General features: G+C 50.8%; 1 protein-coding gene across 6 annotated transcripts in view; it reads left to right on the top strand.

Annotated features, from left to right (window-relative positions):
* The first annotated feature begins 917 nt into the window (after positions 1–917).
* ZMYM3 (zinc finger MYM-type containing 3) overlaps positions 918–20,147 on the top strand; it is a 34,141-nt gene continuing 14,911 nt past the window's right edge. For 3 of the 6 annotated variants that reach the window (XR_010614867.1, XM_065689581.1, XM_065689576.1), the window contains exons 1-9: positions 918–1,024; positions 10,791–11,696; positions 12,390–12,433; positions 12,825–12,897; positions 13,682–13,973; positions 14,415–14,592; positions 15,029–15,241; positions 15,821–15,971; positions 16,528–16,643. Coding sequence is in view for 5 of the 6 variants with exons in the window: in XM_065689581.1 (XP_065545653.1) it covers positions 10,805–11,696; positions 12,390–12,433; positions 12,825–12,897; positions 13,682–13,973; positions 14,415–14,592; positions 15,029–15,241; positions 15,821–15,971; positions 16,528–16,643 (1,959 nt within the window). In the remaining variant the exon portion in view is untranslated. Of the gene's footprint in view, positions 1,025–1,158; positions 1,617–10,790; positions 11,697–12,389; positions 12,434–12,824; positions 12,898–13,681; positions 13,974–14,414; positions 14,593–15,028; positions 15,242–15,820; positions 15,972–16,527; positions 16,644–20,147 lie in introns of those variants that run through there. The other 3 variants (XM_065689579.1, XM_065689578.1, XM_065689577.1) reach the window with 3 other exon arrangements.

Raw genomic sequence — 20,147 nt, 5'->3', positions numbered from 1 at the left:
GCGGCGGCGGCAGCCTGCCGCGCGCGCTGCCAATCATCGCGGCGGGCACAAGGCTTGGGTGCGCGGCAGCAGAGGGACAAAGGAGCCCAGCGGCCGCCGGGGCGCGCGGCGCAGGCGCAGTGGGATGGGAGCACACGCAGGCGCGGCAGGGGCCGCGCGCTTTAAAGAGACAGAGCTGGGGCCGGGCGCGTGCCGCGGTGCGCTCACGCTCTGCTCCTTCCCCGCTGCGTGCCCGGGGCCGGCGGCAGAACCGCGGCCTTGGTGCGCTCGGCGAGCTTCGGGGAGCGCCAGCCCCGTGCCTGCGCCCTGCCCGCCAGCCCCCTCGGCCGGGGCGGTGCTGCCCCGCTGCGGGCGGGCAGGGCTCGACAAGAAGAGCCGGCCTGCGGGGCCCCGGGGCGGTCGCGGCGTGGGCGATTTCACTGCCTTTCAGTAAACCGTCCTGCGCCCTGCCGCAAGTAACGGCCCGGGCGCCGTGCGCCCGTGGTCAGCCTGCTCTCCGGGCACAGCAGCCCTGCCGGAGCGAGTGCGGCCGGCGGCGTGGCCGGTTCCCCTCCCCGGAGGTCGCCCCGACTTCTCTTCCCGCCCCCGGCGCTGCGCACCGCGGACCCCGCGGGGGACAAGGAATCGGGCCGGGGCTGTGTCCCGGGGGGGAGCGGTGGGATCACCCTCGGGCGGAAGAGAGCCCCCGGGAGCTGGGAGGGACGGCCTGGCACGCGGGGGCATGGCGGGGGAGGGGTGCGTGCTGGAGGGCGCCGTGGGCGGGGGAGCCCGTGTCGGGGGTGTCATCAGCGTGCGGGGAGCCCGCGGGGTGCCGCGGGTACGGGAGGGAGCGGGGCCTGAGCGGGGGAGGGGAGGCGGAGGAGGCGGTGGCCGGGGCAGCCCCTCCTAGGGGCGGAGCCGCGTCCCGGGCCCCACGGAAGCTCCGCCCAGTCGCGCTGTCACTCACCGCCCCGGGGAGACTCTCCAGCTCCGGGGAGGCGGTGGCGGTGCCTGGAAGCGGCTGGGCGGCTCCCCCCGCGGGCAGGTAGAGGCTGTGGCGGCGAGGTCGAAGTGGGCCTCCCCGGGTCGGCAGCGGGCCCGGGTCGTGCGAAGCGGCAGCGATAGGGTTAAGGGGGGGGGGGGGAGGGGGTGGCAATCTTGCTACTCGCGATCCTCTCCGCACTTTGCGGGTGGCCATGCGGGCACCGGCGGGGAGCGGGGCACCCCGTTCCGGTCCGCGCCTCCCGCCGCGCACGGCCCCCCGCCTCTCGCCGTGCCCCGCCGGGGAACGGGCGCTGCCCGCGTTCGGCTCCGCTCTGTCTTTTCACGGGCCCTGCTCCGCCGCTCTGATCCGCCTCGGGTTTTCCTGCCGCCCGGGGCAGTGCGGGTTGAGGCGCCAATCCTGGACTCCGTGCTCCGCGTTTCCGAGGCCGCCGTCTGCAAGAGAGTCTCGCGAGCCCAGGCTTCGCCACGACCAATAGAAAAGCGTCCCTCGCTCCGTACAGCCAATAGGGCGCTGCCTCTGCCCCCCTGCAGGCTGCAGCGCGCTGAGGGCTCCGAGCGGCGCCTCCATTTAAAGGGGCCGCGACCCCGATCCGGGCTCTGGGTAGCGCGGGCGGCGCAGCGCTGGGTGCCAGGTATGAGGGGTGCCGGCCGCAGGCTCCTCCCTGCGGCTGCCGGGGCGGCAGCTGGAGCGGCGGCCGCGCAGCGCCCCGAGCGTGGGGCGCTGGTGCTTGGCCCCCCGGGGGGGGGCGGGGCAGGCGCGTGCGGCGCGGGTCCCGGACGGATGCCCGCCCGGGGGGCGGGGCCTGTCGCTCCGGTAGGGGGCGGGGCTTGCACCACCCACCCCGGTCGTGGCGACCGCTTGGGGGCGCCCTGCGGCGGGGGGCCGGTACCGCGCCAGGGTCTGCGGGGGAGGGCGGAACCCTGCTCCGGGCCGCGCTCGCCGCGCGCGGGCCTCGGGGTGCCGCAGCCGTCGCACGCAGCCGCTCTGCGAGGGGCGCGGGGGGGGGGCGTCCCCCGCCTCGTGTTGAGGCGTGCTGGGCTTCGTGGGGCTGATGGCCGCTCCTGGAGCACCTGCCTCGGTAGTGCCCAGCCCTGCCCCTGCCGTGGGGCAGTGCCCACCTGGTGCTCTGCCCCAGCGCCTTCCTTGGTCACCTCTCCCCGTGCCTTGGGCAGAGGCTTTGGGCGGCGCAGCCTTGATGCTGTTGTCACCACATGGAGTAGTGGAGCCTGTGGAGCTCCGAAAGCATGCAGCTGCAGGTCTGTTGACCTGGCCACCTGCTCCGTCTTGCTTCCCCCTGTGTGGGGATGGTGGCTCTGGATCAGGGCGGAGCCTGGAGTGAGTCTGTGGGTTCCTGGGCACCATGCGCTGCCCTCGAGGACCAGGCTCTGTGAGAGAAAGGAGCAGCTCTACAGGGCTGCTGGTGCCGCTGGAAGAGACCAAGCCCTGACCTGTTGAAGCCTCTCTGACTGGCTGCATGTAAGCAGCATGGCGGTGGCCAGCGAGGTGCCCTGTGTGAATTAGTGTCTCCCATGGGTTTGCAGAGGCAGGACTGGCCCCGAAAACAGGACGGTGGGCACTGGCGAGGCTGGGACCTGGCTGCGGTGGGTGCCTGGCACGGGAAGAGGCCATAGCAGTCACAGGTTGCTTGTGTGGACAGAGGCAGTGCTGACCATGGGCTGTGTCAGGTGATGGTGGGGGATAGGCAGCTCAGCTGAGTGCTGGGGAACGGTTTCTGAAATCTCTTTCTGATGAGGGTGAGAGCTGCTTCATTTGTGCTCTTGCCTTCTCCTCCTGCTGTGCTTCAGCCTCTTGGTTTAGGCTGTAGCTTCTTTCCCTCTCAGGGCTGCTACGTTCTCCAAGAAAACTAATCTGCATTTTCTTGTCTAACACTGCTTATCCTGGGACCAAAGCTGGTGATATGATTGTAGCTCTGTTATTGCCAGTCCAGCTTTACTAAAGGAATAACCACAGCCTACAGAGCTGCTGCCTATAATGGCCAAGCTGCAGCTCACAGCCCCAGTGTACATATTTGCACCATCTCTGTTTCTCTCCACAGCTGCTTATATCCCTCTTACTGCAAGTGCCCTTGCTTTGGAGGATGCTTTGACAGTAAGTCACAGCAGATTCCTCCACATCCAGAACAAGGGGCTGAGGCTGCATCCATGGCCTTTGGGAGCAAAGCCCCTTGTGTAATTTCTTTCAGGGGTGTTCTGTGGTCAGTGATGCTGGGATGCATGACCCTGATGGACACAGGTGTGCTAGCAAAAGCCTCTAGTGCAGAAGGGTTATGGCAAAAGCAATCCAAGGGAAGCATGGAATAGGCTGCATCTGTGACAAGGAATTTGTTAGCTTAGCAAAGGCTGTTCTAGTAAGGTTTCACTGAGGTCGTATTTTAATCTCAGCAGTGTTTTAACTTCTCCCTCTGCTGGCAACATAGGTCAGAAAAGGGCAGTGCTTGAGACCACCTTCACCAGTCCTGCTGGCCGTGGGCTCTGGGGGTGTCTTCTGGCCACTTCCTGTAAGCCTGTTCTGCTGCTTAGCCCTCAGCAGCATAAAGAGAATGAATAGAGTCAGTCACTAGGCTGGGTGAGACATTGGTCTGTTCAACACAGCCTTACCCAGTGCCAGTTTGTACAGCTGCACGGGAGGTGAAGCATCCCGACACTGGAATCCGTGTTTGGGGACCTGGCAGCAGGCACCTTGCAGAGCATTCTGAGACTTGTCAGCAAGGCCAAGGAGACAGCTTACCTTGAGCTTCCAGTATTTTGTCTCTGTAAAGCCAAAAAATTAGGTGGCTTGCTCTCAAAGGTGCACCCTTCCTGAGATTCTGCCCTCTTGTCTTCTCTCTCCGTGCAGTAATGTTTATTCAAAGAATCACAGATTGGAGTTAGAAGGCACCTCTGGAAGTCTCTAGTCTAACTGACCTGCTCACAGCAAAGCTGACTTGAGACTGCATCATTCAGGGCTTCGTCTGGTTAAGTTTTGAGGACCTTCAGAGCCGGAGCCTGTGGCCTGTTCCCAGCCTGGTCAGACGCCTTCCTGCAGCATTTGGGCAACAGGCAGAAACCCTGAGGCCATTTCTTTCTGGCCGCTTCCAGGTCTACTGTCTATTTCTGTCTTTCAATCAGTGTCTTCTTATCATCAAGGCAGTTTCAACAGGTGCTGCTTGAACATGCTGTGCACCTCCATGCTTTTCTGTTGTGCTTCAGCTAGTATTCCCAAAGGTTTTTTACCCACCCACCTTCTTCCCCTGTGTATAATGCTATTTTGGTGGGGCAGATGTTAGTGGCAAGTGGTGAGCCTTGGAAGAAACGTTGCTTATTCATGTTACAGACACAAAGCTGTACAAGTAACAGGAGAGTTTTCTCTCTGACTTGATCTTCAAGTGCAGTTGGTTCTAGAAGCTATTGCTCTCCAGGCATTGCTGCTAAGACTCTTGTCTTAACATATGTAAACAAAACAAGTTGTGTTAGGGTGTACTTAGATGTGTTGCTCCTTTCTCTGTTGCAAAGCCTTGATGCTTAGTGCTTGGCAGGGGGGATATCTTGGTCTTATGCAAAGACATGAGAGTCTTCAAGCAGTTTCAAGCTGAAGCTGCTGCCAGGATGGTGTCTTGGATGGATGAGCATGCTCCTGTTGGCTGTCTTAGAGTTTACTACTAATACAGAGATGTTGGGTTAACAGCAACCAGTGCTGACATCCGAGCAATGCTGTCAAGTACCTTTTGAAGTGTTGCAGGAAATCTGGTAAATCTAATTCCAGACAGTTCTGCTGTTTTGCAGCTCCATCTGCTCTGTATTGGAGAGTTCAGGCTTTCTTGATTTGAGTGACTGCTATCGTAGAATCATAGAATGGTTTGGGTTGGAAGGGACCTTTAAAGCTCACCCAGTTCCAACCCGTAGTTCCTAAGAGCCCCTCATTCCTCTAGTTCCATCCTGGAAATAGCTACACAAAGTTTGAGACCTGCACCCTAAGCTGGTGCTCCTGCTGTAGAAAAGTCTAGTGGTGAACTTGGTACCTTCTGGCTTTGGGGCTGTTAAAAGCCATCACTGGAGTCTTAAGGCTGCTGCTGATATTCTGGGAAGTTCCTTCTTTACCCTTTCTACCAGTTCCCGTTGCATAGGCAGTTCCAGTCACATGTGACAATGAAGACTGTCCTGAAGGGTATGTAGTGACAACTACTGCTGGGTGCACTCTGAGGGAACCAATAACACATTTGTGAGATGAGACAACTTTTCACTGAGGCTTGCCTGCAGAGCACAAGCTGAAGAAGTTGACCAGTGACATCTGCAGTAGCTATAGCTGACTTGGACAGTCACAGGATGCTGCTGTAAAATCTCCAGGTCACAGAGGGTTTCCATATCTCTGGTCAGTTATCTAAATCGACCAGGTTGGAAAAGACCACTTGCAGGGCCGGTGCCTGCAGCCCTGCCCTGGGCAGCCTGTTCCAATGCCTGAGCACCCTCTGGGGCAGGAATTGTTCCTCAGCTCCATCTAAACCTGCCCAGGTGCAGCTTGAGGCCGGTTCCTCTTGTCCCATCACTTGTTCCTTGGGAGCAGAGCCCAGCCCCTCCTGGCTCCATCCTCCTTTGGGGTAATTGTAGGGAGTATTAATCTGGAAAGAGGTGTTTCTGAGTTTGTCCAGCTTTGGTATCCAGGTGTTTGAGTCCTCATATTTGTTTGTTTGTATCTCCAAAGAGTCCTCTCCTGTTGATCTTACCTTGTGGGGTTTTTTTTTTTTTTGAGATGGGTCATGGCTCCCCGTTTCTTTTCAATGAACAAAATAGGCTTATCACTGAAAGGTGTTTCCTGAATCATAGTTGATTCTTAAAGCAGTGGGATTCTTGCATTACTGTTTTTTGGGGGGGGGGTTTTGGGTTGGGTTTTTTTGTTGGGTTTTTGGTGGGTTTTTTTATTATTGTTATTTGAAAACCATGACACGGGGGTTGGAACCAGATGATCTTTAAGGTCCCTTTCAACCAAAACCATTCTATGGTTCTATGAAGCATCTCAGCTCTTTCAGTATATGTCATCAAGTGTAGACACTAGCCAAGAATGGGATGGTAATGGTCTGATGGGTTGGGAGTTACTGTTTATTCTAAAATTTGGCACAAAAAGTAGGAACTTCCTCCATAGATCTGCTCAGGTCTTACAGAACTTGTAGGTAGGGATTACCTGGGATGTTGATATAAGTGTTCTAATTTTTTGTGGCTATTAACACTTCTCATATTTCAAATGATCTCTAGAAGCAAAAAAGATAAATCCCTTCAGCCTTCAAAGGTCTTGAAAATCTGAATCCATATCCATACCCATGAACAAAAGTCTAGGATAGGTACCCAAGCAATTGCTGTTCCTTTGCTGGAAGAAAATGGTAACTTTATGGCCATGCTATTTTGTGGGCAGGAAAGACTTCTGAGGTATTCACTTCATCAAGAGAGATCTGTTACAGTTATTTTTTTCTTACTGACCATTTTTAATTAAATGTCTGATGATAGCTCCTCTTTTTTTTGGAGGTAGGCCACATATTCCTCTGCCAGTAGTTACCTGAGGGCACTGAGATGTGGAAGACCTGCACAGTTACAGCACCACTGATGTCTTTAATAAGCTAGATAAAGTCTCGGGTAGTCGCTTGGTGTACTTGGGTGTCCTGGTAGAGGTGGCTCGCTCTGAGCTTCCAGGTCTGAGAGGAGATCAATGTTCCCCTCCTTTGGCAGGAAATGCAGGTCAGGTTTGGTAGTAACGTGTTGGATCTGGCTGTCAGTGTTGCATTCTATGCCAGTCCTGCCCACTTGGGGCAGACCCTCAGCCCTCCCATCATTTAGAATCATGGAATCACAGAATCTCAAAGTTGTTTGGGTTGGAAGGTATGGGGCAGCTACAGTTTTCCTTGGACAGCTTCTTCAGGAACTCTTGCATGCTACCTGAGAAGCAGTCTGCTTCAGACTTTTGTGCAGGGGACTCCTTGAACTTGATCTTCCCAGGATTATCTGTTGCCGAGTATTCTGGAGAGGATGGTGCTGTTTCCTAAGTAAGGAGTTTCCAAATGTCCAGCAGAGCAGTCATATCTACTGCGTCCTCTTCGTTTGGCTAAGTCATTTTCCAGTGTGCTCTCCTCACTGCCAGGTATGTGGCTAGAAAAGAGAAAGATTTCAAGCAGAGCTCAGCAACTGAACTGTGCATTAGCTGATTCTGGAATAAAAAAGACAATGACTTGTGGTGGATCATTTCAGCATTGCCAGAAACTATAAGCTATTTTTTTTTTCCTGTTGGAGCAAATGAGATAAAACTTTACCAAAGGTGAAGTGGATGTTCAGTTGGAAGCCTAACTCACCTTGAAGCTCAGCAGAGAGCCAATAAGAATGTGAATGAATGCAAACAGAAGCAGCATTTCTTACCCTTCTGCAGCTCTAATTTTCTCAAGTTGAGTTTGACTTCAGAGTGACCCACAGAGCTGGAAAGCATAGTTCTCTCCTGTTCTGAGGGATGCCTTTTTCATCCTCATCAGGTGGCAGCTGAAAACCACTGTAAAGACTTCACTGAAGGGAAACAGAATTGCAGTGATGGCCAGGGACATTGCTTGCTTTCCTGCTCAGACTGCTTGTCAACATCACCTCCTTGGGTCCTGCCTCAGCTCAAACTCCATCAGCTTTTCCAGATTCATAGAATCGTAGAATGGTTTGTTTTGGAAAGGACCTTAAAGCTCATCCAGTTGCAACTCCCAGCCATGGGCAGGGACACCTTCCACTAGAGCAGCTTGCTGCAAGCCCCTTACAACCTGGCTTAATACATCAAAAGTCAGCACTTACCTTCTCCGTGTTGCCTTCTCACAGAGCTCTGCTCCAGCATGCTTCAAATAAACAAAAGGACAGTATTTTTAAACCTAAATGTTGGGCTGCAGAACACATTGCCACTGACACTGGTTCAGAGAGGGGGTTAGGCAGATTCAGAGAGGATTTGCCCAGTACAGACTCTTATTGGTAAGAGTCTCAGTGCAACTCAAGCAGTTCTTCAGCAGCTGATTGCCACTTGATTGGAGGATGTGCCAAAGAGGAATGTCCTCTTAGTTGTGTCTTATTCTCTCTTCCCAAGTATCTATTCTTGGTAGGAACAGGGTATTAGAATACATGGTCCTCTTGTTTGACTGACTGCGGGAGTCCTTAGCTTTGCGTGTGTGAAGAAGAAATTTTTGGGTCATTCACCAGAATGCATGAGCTGTTCTGCTGGAGACAGAGCTGCTGTCTTTTGGTCAGAGCTGATGAAAGTGGGTTGGATCTTGAACAGAAAGGGCAGGTGCTGTGCTTCCAACGAGAGCATGCATTTTGAGTGGTCTTACTCCAGACTCCTGGGTCTGCAGAAAGGTCTGTGTATCTGTCCCAACCACATACCAATAGTTTGGAGTTAACTTAATCTGCAGATTATTTATTCTTTTTAGGACCGTTTTGTTGGTCAGTATTGTCTCCCATTAAGTTTGTCAGTCTTGTCTTGCATCATTGTGAGGGTGCTGAGGCGCTGGCACAGGGTGCCCAGAGAAGCTGTGGCTGCCCCATCCCTGGCAGTGCTCAAGGCCAGGATGGACACAGGGGCTTGGAGCAAGCTCCTCAAGTGGAAGGTGTCAGTGCCCATGGCAGGGGTTGGAACTGGATGAGCTTTGAGGTCCCTTGAGCCCAGACTAGCCTGTGATTCTATGATCATGATGGTCTTGCACCCAGAGTTTGAAATCAGTGTTAAGGTATGCACTGTTGAAACCAGACTCTTTTGGTCTATTTGTAGAGCACATGAGAAGCATGGCAAGATCATAGTTGAACTGATGCTTGCGTTATTCTCTGGGAGGGAATGCCCAAATGGATTTCTTATGCTCTGAACTGTTCCCAGAGTCTATTTCTACCAAGTAAAGACTAGGCCAGCTGAAACTGGTGACTACTGTATGAGTATTGCCTCTGTGGTTCATTGCAGACTCATGCAGAGTATCTGAAGGTGAATTTGAGGAGGATGTTAGTCCTGTTAAGTATACCTATAAATAAACTTTCCTTATGCATCTGGTGACTTCACCTTTCTGCTGCTTATTGTTGTAAGGTCTGCTGTCTGTCTGGAAATCTGGGTGGGGGGCATCTTGGAGAAGGAGGCATTGTTTGCTTTCTGAACAGCAGAAAAAATGTGTTTATCATCTTGGGAGGGTTCTCACCTGCTTCCAGTCCTTAGGAGCTTTCTTTCAAATGTCTTTATTTCTGTTTTACTTTGTTATTCTTTCTGTCAGCCACCTGAAAACACATATTAGCTCCTGAATTGCTCTTGAATTGGCTCATTCCAGAAGCTTCGTCTCCTCTGTAACTAAAGAGTGAATGGAATCATCAAAGTCTTCAGTGGTGAAACTTGCTGGGAATCTCTGAAGATTACATCTTGTGTAGTTTGTGATAGTGGGAACAGTGCTTATCGGCTGCTGTGAAACAGAAATTGTCTCTGTGTTTTAAGATAAAATAAGGAGGCAGTGATTTTGAACTCCTGGGTATGGAGTAGGGTACAATTCCCTAAAGTCTTGCTTAAACGAATTTCAGAAGTTGGGTACTTTGTCCAAGGGTGTCCTGTTCAGTTCTGAACAAACCATCCGTGGGTGAGACTTGGTTATTCTTTCAGGGGGAAGGATGCAATGAATGAATTAATCAGGCTTCACCAGTGAAATTATTTCAGCCTTCCTCCTTCATTCACATAGGTGAGTTATGCCCATAGTAAGCCCCAATAGACAGGAATAGTGAATCTTCTGCTTCAGGGCCTAAAACAGTGCCAAATTTAGAATTAGAATATTTCTAATAGTGGTGGTTAGGTTGGTGACACATCTTCTGATTCTTGTGCCTTCCTTGTAGTGTCTAACAGCTTGTTTTAGAATCACAGAATCATGGAATGGTTCTCTAAACAACCTGTTCCATTGCTTCACCACTCTCACACTGAAGAATTTCTTCCTTATGTCTAACCTAAATCTCCATTGTTTCAGTTTGAACCCATTCCCCCTGGTCCTATCACTACGTTCCTTGATGAAGATCAATATTGTCTCCCATTAAGTTTGTTGGTCTTGTCTTGTGTCATTGTGAGGGTGCTGAGGTGCTGGCACAGGGTGCCCAGAGGAGCTGTGGCTGCCCCATCCCTGGCAGTCTTCAAGGCCCTTTTGGACACAGGGTCTTGGAGCAAGATGCTCCAGTGGAAGGTGTCCCTGCCTGTGGCAGGGGTTTGGAACTGGATGAGTTTTGAGGTTCCTTCCAATACAAACCAGTCTGGGATTCTGTGACTGTTATCTCCTACAGTTTTGAGACTATGCTATAGCTGTAGTTTATGGTTCGTATGGTTCATATCTGTTTATATCTGTCCTTTGACAAAATTCCTGCATCTTCTCATCCTGTATCTTGTTCAAGGCACAGTCTACAGACCTGTAAAGATCTTTCTGCCTCTATGTTTAAGAGAAAAGTTATTTAAAAAATAGATATGTTAGCTCCATGAATAAAGACCAGGAGAAAGGACAGGCCAGGTTATTTAGGTCTGGTGAGACAAAGGCAGGGAAGGGGGCTTTACACACCACAGAACAGCTGTGTGAAGCCTCAAGTTGGTACTCAAGTCATTTCTAATACCCCACTGTGTCATTTATCTTAAGCAAGTCTGGTTGCCATGCTGTGATGAGGTGTATGGAGGCTGTAGAGTTCCCACAGGTTTCCTGTGTCCTGCTGCCTTGTTTTACTCCAACTTGTTCAGAAGAGCAGACAATTCATGTGCTGTGTTAGACTGCTTTTCATTAACTTGCAAGTCTTTCTCTCCTTTCCAGTTGCCATCTTCTAAATGGATTCCAGCGAATTTCCAGGATCTTTGGACCCCTTGTCCTTGCCTGACAAACCGCTTATTGGTGATCTTCCTGCTGACATGGAGTTTGGTGAAGATCTCCTGGGCTCCCAAACAGCTTCTACTGAGGAAGTTTCAGTACTTCAGCCCCCTGACTGGGACCAGTCTAAGCAGATGACTGCAGATGGGAACTTGGGCCTTCTAGTGAAAGCAGACAGCCTGTCAGAACTAAGCAAATCAAACAACCTTGTTCTAGATAAACCTGCTGTCTTAGATATGCTGGAGAAACCTGATGCCTTGGATGACTCAGATAAAACTGCTGACTTGGTGGAGCTGGATAAATCAGAGGATAAATCAGAGGGTCTGGATGCACTGTATAAGGTACATCCTTCCCAGGAAGTGGAGGATAGACCGGCAGACTCCTCTGCCCTCTCTGGGGAAGCTCTTGTTCCAGAAACATGGAAAGAAGGGGGAGATTCACCAAGAAGTGATTCTGGGGATATTAAGAAAGATGGTGCTGCTGCTATTCCTGCACTGTCTGATGACAACACCCCTGAATCACCCCAACAGCCTGTTCCTGACTCTGGGAACCTCAGCAGTGCCCCAGCCGTGAAAGAAATCACAGAGCAGTCAAGTCTGCCAATGGCCCCCTCCCAACCCAGTCTTAAACAGACAAAGAAGACAAGGTTGAAGGCAGCAAGGAAAAGCTCACCCTTGCAGAGGGAAGGGCCAACAGGGGAATCAGAGGTGGAACTGAGCATGGACAACAGAACTGCAGCTTTGCCTCCTGAGCCCACAGAGGAAAACCAGGCAGAGGAAGGGGATAATAGTGGGAACAGCTCACTTAAAGAAAATAGTGTACTGAAAGCACAGGAAGCCTCACCACCTGCAGGTAGGTCGTTATCTCTGCTGAATTTGGCTTCATTTTGCTCAGGAGGTCATCCTGCACATTGCTGAAGCTAGAGTCTGTTTTGCATTTCAACTTTGCCCATCGTCCCCTGTTATGGAAATTGTCAATGCTCCTGATGGGCTAGATTTGGGGAAGGAGTCTTGCTTACAGGGAATAATGCTCTGGCAGCTCCTCCCTTGATGCACACAAGCTTTTGCTCTAGCTTTCATAGCTTTAACTTTGTTTTTTGATGCTTGTGTCAGCTAGGAGGTTCCCTGATAAAGCTGCAGCTGCACCTCAGCTTCATCACTGGAGTTCCTTCTTTGCTGAAACTGAGGGTCAACTAGAAGATGTTTCCAGTAGGCAAAGTCCCTCTGCCTAGCCTGGACCTCCTCAGGAGATGCTCAGTCTTGGTCAGAAGCAGTTGAAGGCAACTGTCCAGCATGCCTCTCCCTTGCAGGGAGATCTCCCCTTAAAGGACTTCTCCCAGGCCATGTGTTTGTATCTCTAGCTGTAGATGGTTTAGGAGCTTTCCTGTGCCTGATCACCACCAGAACTGTGCTTCTTAGCCAGGACTGTCTGAGGCCTTATGTGCAGACTGACCCAAAGAGTGGCTGCATTTGAGGAATGCCTGTCCCCTTCTGTTAGAGAAAAGCAAGATGTTAGATGCAAACGTCTTTTGTGCTTCTGTTCCAGAAGAAGGCCTGTCTGGGAAGGGGAGCGAGCTGCCAACTGAGAAGGTAAGGATAATGCAGTCAAAGTATGTATATGCTACAGGAGCATAGAGGGTGGCTGGCATTGACAGACCCTGTGAGGGACACTGGCTGTCTCGTCACTCCTCTGGTGTTTGCATGTCTCCTGTGATGGAATGATCCTTGTGCACTGCCACTGTGCTGTAATGTGTCTTCAGAGTGTTTCTGCTACCTCCAGCTGGAATGTCATTCTCATAAGCCTACTTCCTCCTATCTCCTGTGTTGCCAACTCTGGTCAGGTATCTGTGGAATTACACGTTTTCAGCCTAGTTACTGGGAAAGCAGATCCCAGAAGTTGGAATTCCACCATCATCTGGGATATTTGTCCATGCTTGTCCTAGCAGATGCTTAGCCTAGATATTTTTTTAATGTCTCCTAGGAGCAGAAAAGAAGTGAACGAGCCAGAAGATCAGAAGCTGCCAGGCCTGAAACTGTGAACTCCTCAGAGAGCAGTGAGTAACTAGAGCTGGCCAGTGCCTGTTTTCAGCCCAAGAACAGGGTGCAGGCTTACTGTGGGCAGGTGGCTTATGGTGTGAGTGCAGTGGGAACGCTGGAGCTTCTGTACAGACCTTCCTCTTATGCAGAATAGGTACCTTCACCCCATGAGTCTTCATCCTTGGGTACTTGCCTTGCTCTCTCAAGGCACATACATTACAGGGAGGGTTGTGATATTTTTACAAACACCAAGTAATAGAGGAAGATGGGTTGTTCCCAGGAAATCCATCTTCTGTCTCCTCAGCCAGGAACTTTCTGCCTTTGGTCTCTATGGCTGCAGGCTCTCTGAAGGAATATTACATTTAGGGGTTTTTCCTGCAGAAGACCATGAAGTGTCTGGGTGAGATGTTGAGTGTCACCCTGCTATTCCCTAGTATTTTTATGTTGCTCCTTGATTGCCTGCCTCTGCTGGAAGCTGGTGATCCAGCTGGGTCCTTTTAAGGGCTTGAAGGGTTTCCTGCTGTAAATGTTTGCTTTGGACTTCTGCTCAATCTTGGCAAATCCTGATCCTAGAGATAAATCGGACTTAAGTCCAGTTTGCTCAAAAACCTGCTGACTCATCTCCAGTTCCAACAGAATATCTTTGAAGGGTCCCTTTATCATTCCACCCAGACAGGCACAAAGCATGTAGAGGGACTCCAGAAAGGTGACCCCAGACAGCCTCAGCATGTGTCTCATGGCAGAGGTTTGTCTCAGTTTCTAATGAGGGATTACTGTGCATCTTTCTATGCTGCTTTGCAGTTCCGGTCTCTGATGAAGACTCTGATGCCATGGTGGATGATCCCAATGATGAGGATTTTGTTCCTTTTCGCACCCGCCGCTCAACTCGCATGTCTTTACGCACTCAGCTGGCTCAGCGAGCTGCCCGCTCTACTGTCACCAAGATGACTTGTGCCAACTGCCAGACGCTGCTGCAGAAGGGCCAGACTGCCTACCAGCGGAAAGGGCTCCCTCAGCTCTTCTGCTCCAGCTCCTGTCTCACCACCTTCTCCAAAAGACCACCTGGCAAGAAGATATGCACCTTCTGTAAAAAGTATGTGTTCCTTTCCCTCTCCTCAATGCTCCCCTGCTTGTGACCCCATCCACCTACCCCACAGCTCTACCTGCCAGTCGCCATCCCTGTGACCCTCGTGCTTCCCATTCATCTACCTCACTCCTGTCCAATGCCAGCTGCTGCCTCATGTCTTCCTTCTCACACCATATATCCCATGCTCCCTACACCCTCTTCACGTTACTGCCTTTCCCTGCCTGTCCACACACGTGATGCCCCATATCTCAGCCTCCTCTCAAAACCACCTCCTGCATGCTCCGTCTTCAGGCACCATATCTCTGGCTTGGGACAGCAGGTGCTATGAGACAGTTCTTGCCACCCTTTTGGGACCCTAGGAAGTCCTGTGCATTGCAGTGTGCTGTCCTGTACCTTCCTGGCAGAACTGGTGTGCCTCTGCTGTAACACATCCCCTCCATATCCCAGGGAGATCTGGAACACCAAGGACTCTGTGGTTGCCCAGATTGGTTCAGGAGGCTCTTTCCATGAGTTCTGCACCTCCGTCTGCCTCTCACTCTATGAGGCCCAGCAGCACAGACCAGCACATCAGTCTGCAGATGTATTGGACACCAGCCGCTGCAGTGTCTGCTACAAACCTGGTGAGGTAAATGGATCCCTTGTCCTTCATGTCCTGGATGAGGTGCTCGTGACCTGCAGACCATGGTCCTGCCTGGAGGCCATCACAGGGCATTTGTTGGGTTCACCCATGGTGTGAGGTCTCAGCACCTGAATCGGCTTGGACTCACTGCCAGGTCCTTCCTTGTTGCTGTGAACTAGCCCTTGTTACAGCAGAAGAAGTAAGGCTTCTGCCTCTCCCCACCCTGAAGCTCACTGCTTCCTGCTACTCCACTCTCCCAGATTGCTCTGCTGACTTTTGGTGATGGAGGTCAGCCTGAGTCTGCTCCAGCTTCCATCGTGGTACTTGGCCCAGTTTACATGTAGCAGCCTGTTCTCCCAGGGGACATGGTTGTAGTGGTGCACACGTGTTGGAAGGAGGCATACGGTGGTCTGGGGGAGTGACAGGAGTAATGTCTCTGCAGATCCAGCATGAGGTCAGCAATGGGAGCGTGGTTCACCGCATCTGCAGTGATGCCTGCTTCACCAAGTTCCGGGCCACCAAGGGGCTGAAAACCAACTGCTGTGATAACTGTGGACTTTACATCTACAACAAGGGCTTGCCGCTGGAGTACCTCTTCCATGAAGGCCAGCAAAAACGCTTCTGCGACTCTGCTTGTCTCAGCAGTTACAAGAAAGTGAGTGGAGACAGCTGCCTGGGGTGGAGGTTCTTTGTGGGCACACAGCTCTTTTGCTTGGGGTGGTACAGGGCACTTCATGCAGTAAGTAGCAGGTGAATTGAATCCCCTTGGCCTTTTACTGATGACAAAGCATTTAAGAGATTGCTGTGGAGAAACTTCAAAGCAGGCCAACAGAATTTATTTATTCTGTATGCAGCCCCTCTTGGACCAGACCATGGGTCAGGCACTCCATAAGCTGGACTGTGCAGTGACATTGGTATATGTAGCTAGTATGGGCTGGCTTCTTTTGGATGTCTCCCCAAAGATGAGCATGTTTCTCAGTAGCCTGAGCAGGCTGCGCTTAACTGTCTTGGTGGGATTGCCAAACTCTGTATTCCTGCCAGAGTATCCATGAATTGAGAGGGTGAGGTGCCAAAGGCAGCCTGAACCTGCAGACTATGAGCCTGGCTCTGGCATCAGGTGTTCCTGCAGGAGAGCTGCCCAGTGGTGAATGTGGTAGTGGGGTAGGATATGAGGGTTGGACCTCCTTGGCTGTGATGGTGTCCCTGGGAGCTCTGATCTGCTCTGTGTTTGCAGAAGAACACTCGGGTCTACCCATGCATGTGGTGCAAGACACTGTGCAAGAACTTTGACATGCTGCCCAACGTGGATCGCAGTGGCAAGATGGGCCTGTTCTGCTCCATTTGCTGCACTACCTCCCACAAAGTGAAGCAGTCAGGCTTGGTTGGTAAGAGCACCTACATACAGGGAACCAGTCACCTGTCCATTCTAGCTCCTTCCTTGGTACCATTTATTGCTTGTGGATGAGGCTGGAAAGAAGGTGTGTTGTTTGCCTGGGGAGGAGTCTAGTGAGAGAAGTGGAGGAGATTTGGAGAGGGAGGAACCCTTGCATGTAGACATCTTAATAGTGAGGGGTAGTATACATTGCTGTTCTTGAGAATGCAGAAGGCAGCTGTAGTGCTCTACTGTGCTGGCATTGCTCTTTCCATTACATGGAGTACCAGGATGTCCAGGAATGAGTGTGGTCTCTGATGCAATATGCAGCCTGTTTTGTCCAAATTCCTGTAGAGCCAGGGTCACTTCCTTGAAACACTCTGCTTTCCATCCATGTTTAACATTTTTGTCCTAGCAGAATCTGCTCTTAGTTTCCTGGTGTTCTTGTCCCTTGCTCTTTGATAATAACTTGACATACTAAGAATGAGTGAGCAGCTTCCATGCCATCCTCAGAATCCAGTCCCACATCCTGTGATGCTGCCCTCACCAATGCCTGTCTGTTTCATCAGGTGCCCCTAGACCCTGCAGCTTCTGCAGAAAGAGTTTGTCTGAACCCTGCTATTACAACAAGACAGACCGGGTTGTCTACCAGTTCTGCAGCCCCAGCTGCTGGACCAAATTCCAGGTATTGAAATATCCTTCATGCTGGGCTGGGCAATAGAGCTTGTGCCTCCTTTCGCACTTAGCAGAGGCTTCAGCTTCCTCAAGCTCCTCAGGGAGGGTCCATAAGAAAGTCTCTGATGGAGTACAAGAGTTGTAGTGACTGTAGCTGCCCATAATTCAGTCTTGGCCCTATCTCCTCTCTCTCCATTGGGATAAGGTGGACTGTAATTCACTCCCATCTGTCAGGTTCTGCCCAGTGGGAGTGCAGTGCAGAGCTGTGCTGCGTGAGCGGTTTGGGATGTAGTGGCTTTATGAAGACATGAGCAAAAGCGCAGCAGTAAGCTAACAGAGCATGGTCAGCACCTGCTAGTGGGGTGGAAAGGGGCAGAGCTGCCCTCTGAGCAAGATGTCACCAAGGAACACAAGACTTCTGGGATGTGTTGCCTTAAAGTTGACAAGCAGAAGGCCTGGATACCTCATGTTTAATAATCCTGAAAGGCTTGACTAGTGGTTTTCAATCTCCTGATGTTATGTTTCAGCATATGTGAAATGTTGTGGTATTCAAAGGCAACTAGAAAAATACTAGTTTTGTAGAGTTGTCAAAGAACAACAGGCAGGAAGACCTGGGAAACTTAAGTCAGGACATGCTTTGGGCAACTGTGAAAACCTTAGAGAATTCGAAGGTAGAGAGTTACTGACAGTTGCAGCATTTGGGTTTGTGAGGTATTTTTTCTTATGCTTCTTGTGTTGGGTTTTCTTTTTTGGGGTTTTTGGTTGGTGGGATGTTTTTTGTTTGTTTGATGTTATCCTTTGCTGCGATCATGAATGGTTTTCGCAGAGTGCCTGTAGAGGCTCTACACTTGTAGACTTCATAAGACTTTAAATTCTAGAATAGTTTGGATTAGAAGGGACCTTCAAAGCTCATCCAGTCTAACCCCCCTGCCATGAGCAGGGACATCTTCAACCAGACCAGGTTGCTCAGAACCACATCCAGTCTGGCCTGCAAAGTCTCCAGGGATGGGGCATCCACCACCTCTCTGGGCAACTGTGCCAGGATTTTACCATCCTCATTGCACAAAATTCTTCCTTTTATCTAATCTAAATCTCCTCTCTTTTAAATGAAAACCATTACATCTTGTCCTATTGCAGCAAGTCCTACTAAAAGGTTTGTTCCCATCTTTCTTATAAGCTCCCTTTAATTATTGAAAGGCTGCAGTAAGGTCTCCCTGGAGCCTTCTCTTCTCCAGGCCAAGCAACCCCAGCGCTCTGAGCCTGTCTCCATAGAGGTGCTTCCGCCCTCAGAGCATCTTTGTGGTCCTTCTCTAGACCTGCTCCAGCAGGTCCATGTCTTTCCTGCGCTGAGGCCTTCAGAGTTGGAAACAGTACTCCAGGTGGGGTTGCACCAGACCAGAGCAGAAGGGCAGAATTACCTTCCTCAACCTGCTGGCCACGCTGCTTTGGATACAGACCAGGATGTGGTTGGTTTCTGGGCTGCAAGCACACGTTGTCAGCTCATGTCCAGCTTTTCATCCACCAGTACCCCAAAGTCCTTGGCAGGGCTGCTCTCAATCCCTTCATCCTTCAGCCTGTATTGATACTGGGGTGGCCCTGCCTCATGTGTAAGACCCTGCACTTGCCCTTATTGAACCTCATGAGGTTCACATGGGCCCAATTCTTGAGCTTGTCCCAGTCCCTCTGGATCCCATCCCTTCCCTTCAGCATGTCAACAGCACCACACAGCTTGGTGTCAGAGGCAGACTTGTGAGGGTACTCGTTTCCACTGTCTCCGTCATTGATGAAGATGTTAAATAATACTGGCCTCAATAAAAGCCCCTGAGGGACACCACTCATCACTAATCTCCATCTGGACATTGAGCCGTTGACCACCACCCTCTGGATGCGACCATGCAACCAATTCCTCGTCCACCAAATAGTCAATCCATGGAATCCACATCACTGCCATTTAGAGAGAAGAATGTTGTGTGGAACTGTGTCAAAGGCCTTACAGAAGTCCAGACAGATGACATCCATAGCTCTTCCCTTGTCCACTGATGCAGTCCCTCCGTCATAGAAGGCCACTAGGTTGGTCAAGGAAGACTTGCTCTTGGTAAAGCCGTGTTGTTTTGTCCTCCACATGCCTTAGCATAGCTTCTAGGAGGACCTGTTCCGTGAGCTTGCCAGGCACAGAGGTGAGGCTGACAGGTTGGTAGTTCTGAGGGTCCTCCTTCCTGCCCTTCTTAAAAATGGTTGCAATGTTTCCCCTTTTCCAGTCACCAGAGTCTTTACTTAATTCATGTAACTTGAATTTATTGCCGCTATGAAGTCAGGATTGTAACCTATGAGTAAACCTGTGCCTAACCTGGATTGGACGCTGTCTTGCTGGCGGATCTTAGAACACGCTTGTGTCAGGAAAACCACTGACAAGAGTGGTTCAAGATGGCTTCTTGGGGATTGGTATTAAGCCCATGGGGTTGAACATCTTCATCAATCATCTGGCAATAAAGTCAAAGTAAGCATGATAAAATTTTGCAGATGAAACAAAAACCGGTGAAGTGTTAACTCCTGCTAAGGTCAGGGCAGTCACAGAAAGGAAAGCAATTGGATTGCCTGACAAGACTGATTCTTCCTAACATGTGCTTGAACACAGCGTTGTTTTACTGCAAGATCCTGTATCAGCCTTACTCAGGTAGTATGGGGATGTAAGTTCTGGGAAAGGAAGGATTTATAAAGGCCTTGGGAGTACAGCAGATAAGCCATTCAATGTGAATATCTCAGTTTACAAGCACAGACAGAAGGATTAATTAAGATATTGCAAGTACAAGCAGAGGAACAGAGAGTTAAAGTCTGGGGGCTAGGGAGCAAAAGAGCTGCCTAGAATGTTGCACAGATAGGGAGGGTGTTCATGAGATGTCCAATTGATTTTCAATATTGAAGAAAAAAATTGAAGTATGCTAAAAAAAAGAAAAATTACAGTTGGGCTTGAAAAATACATGTACTGAGGCAGTCACAGAGCATCTTATCTGAGGTTATCAGAAAGAAAATCAGGAAGATGACTTTATTAATAAATATGTCCTTGTGGACAAGACACTGAGTGCTAAATGGCTGTTTCATCTAGCAGAGAAAGGCGGGATGAGAATGTCTGCTTGAATTCTGAAGTTCCATTACCTTGAAAATAGAAATTAGGCCCCTATGTTTCAAAATCTTGTAGCGGAATTCTCAGAAGAGGTAGTGGATCCCCCATCTCTTTAGTGTGTTTAAATCCAGAGGGACGGCAGCTTGAAAGCTTGCCTTCCTGAGAAGAGCTGGACCCAGTACACTGGAAGAAAAGTGAAATTGCTCAAGAATCTGCTTGCCAGGAGCTCGAAACATGATGTGATGGACTAACTGTGAGTCACTGACAGAGGCCCCAAGCGCAGGGCTGAGCAGGGGCAAGTGGGCTGCTGCGAGTGGTGGAGGAGGCAGGAGATGGTGGCAGTGTGAAGCGGGTGCTTGCTGCCCTTTGCATGTGTCTCTCTCCATGAGCTGT

This window comes from Lathamus discolor, chromosome 9 (assembly GCF_037157495.1).
Source record: "Lathamus discolor isolate bLatDis1 chromosome 9, bLatDis1.hap1, whole genome shotgun sequence".
NCBI classification, from domain to species: domain Eukaryota; kingdom Metazoa; phylum Chordata; class Aves; order Psittaciformes; family Psittacidae; genus Lathamus; species Lathamus discolor.
This window is presented reverse-complemented; position numbering and strand designations above follow the sequence as displayed.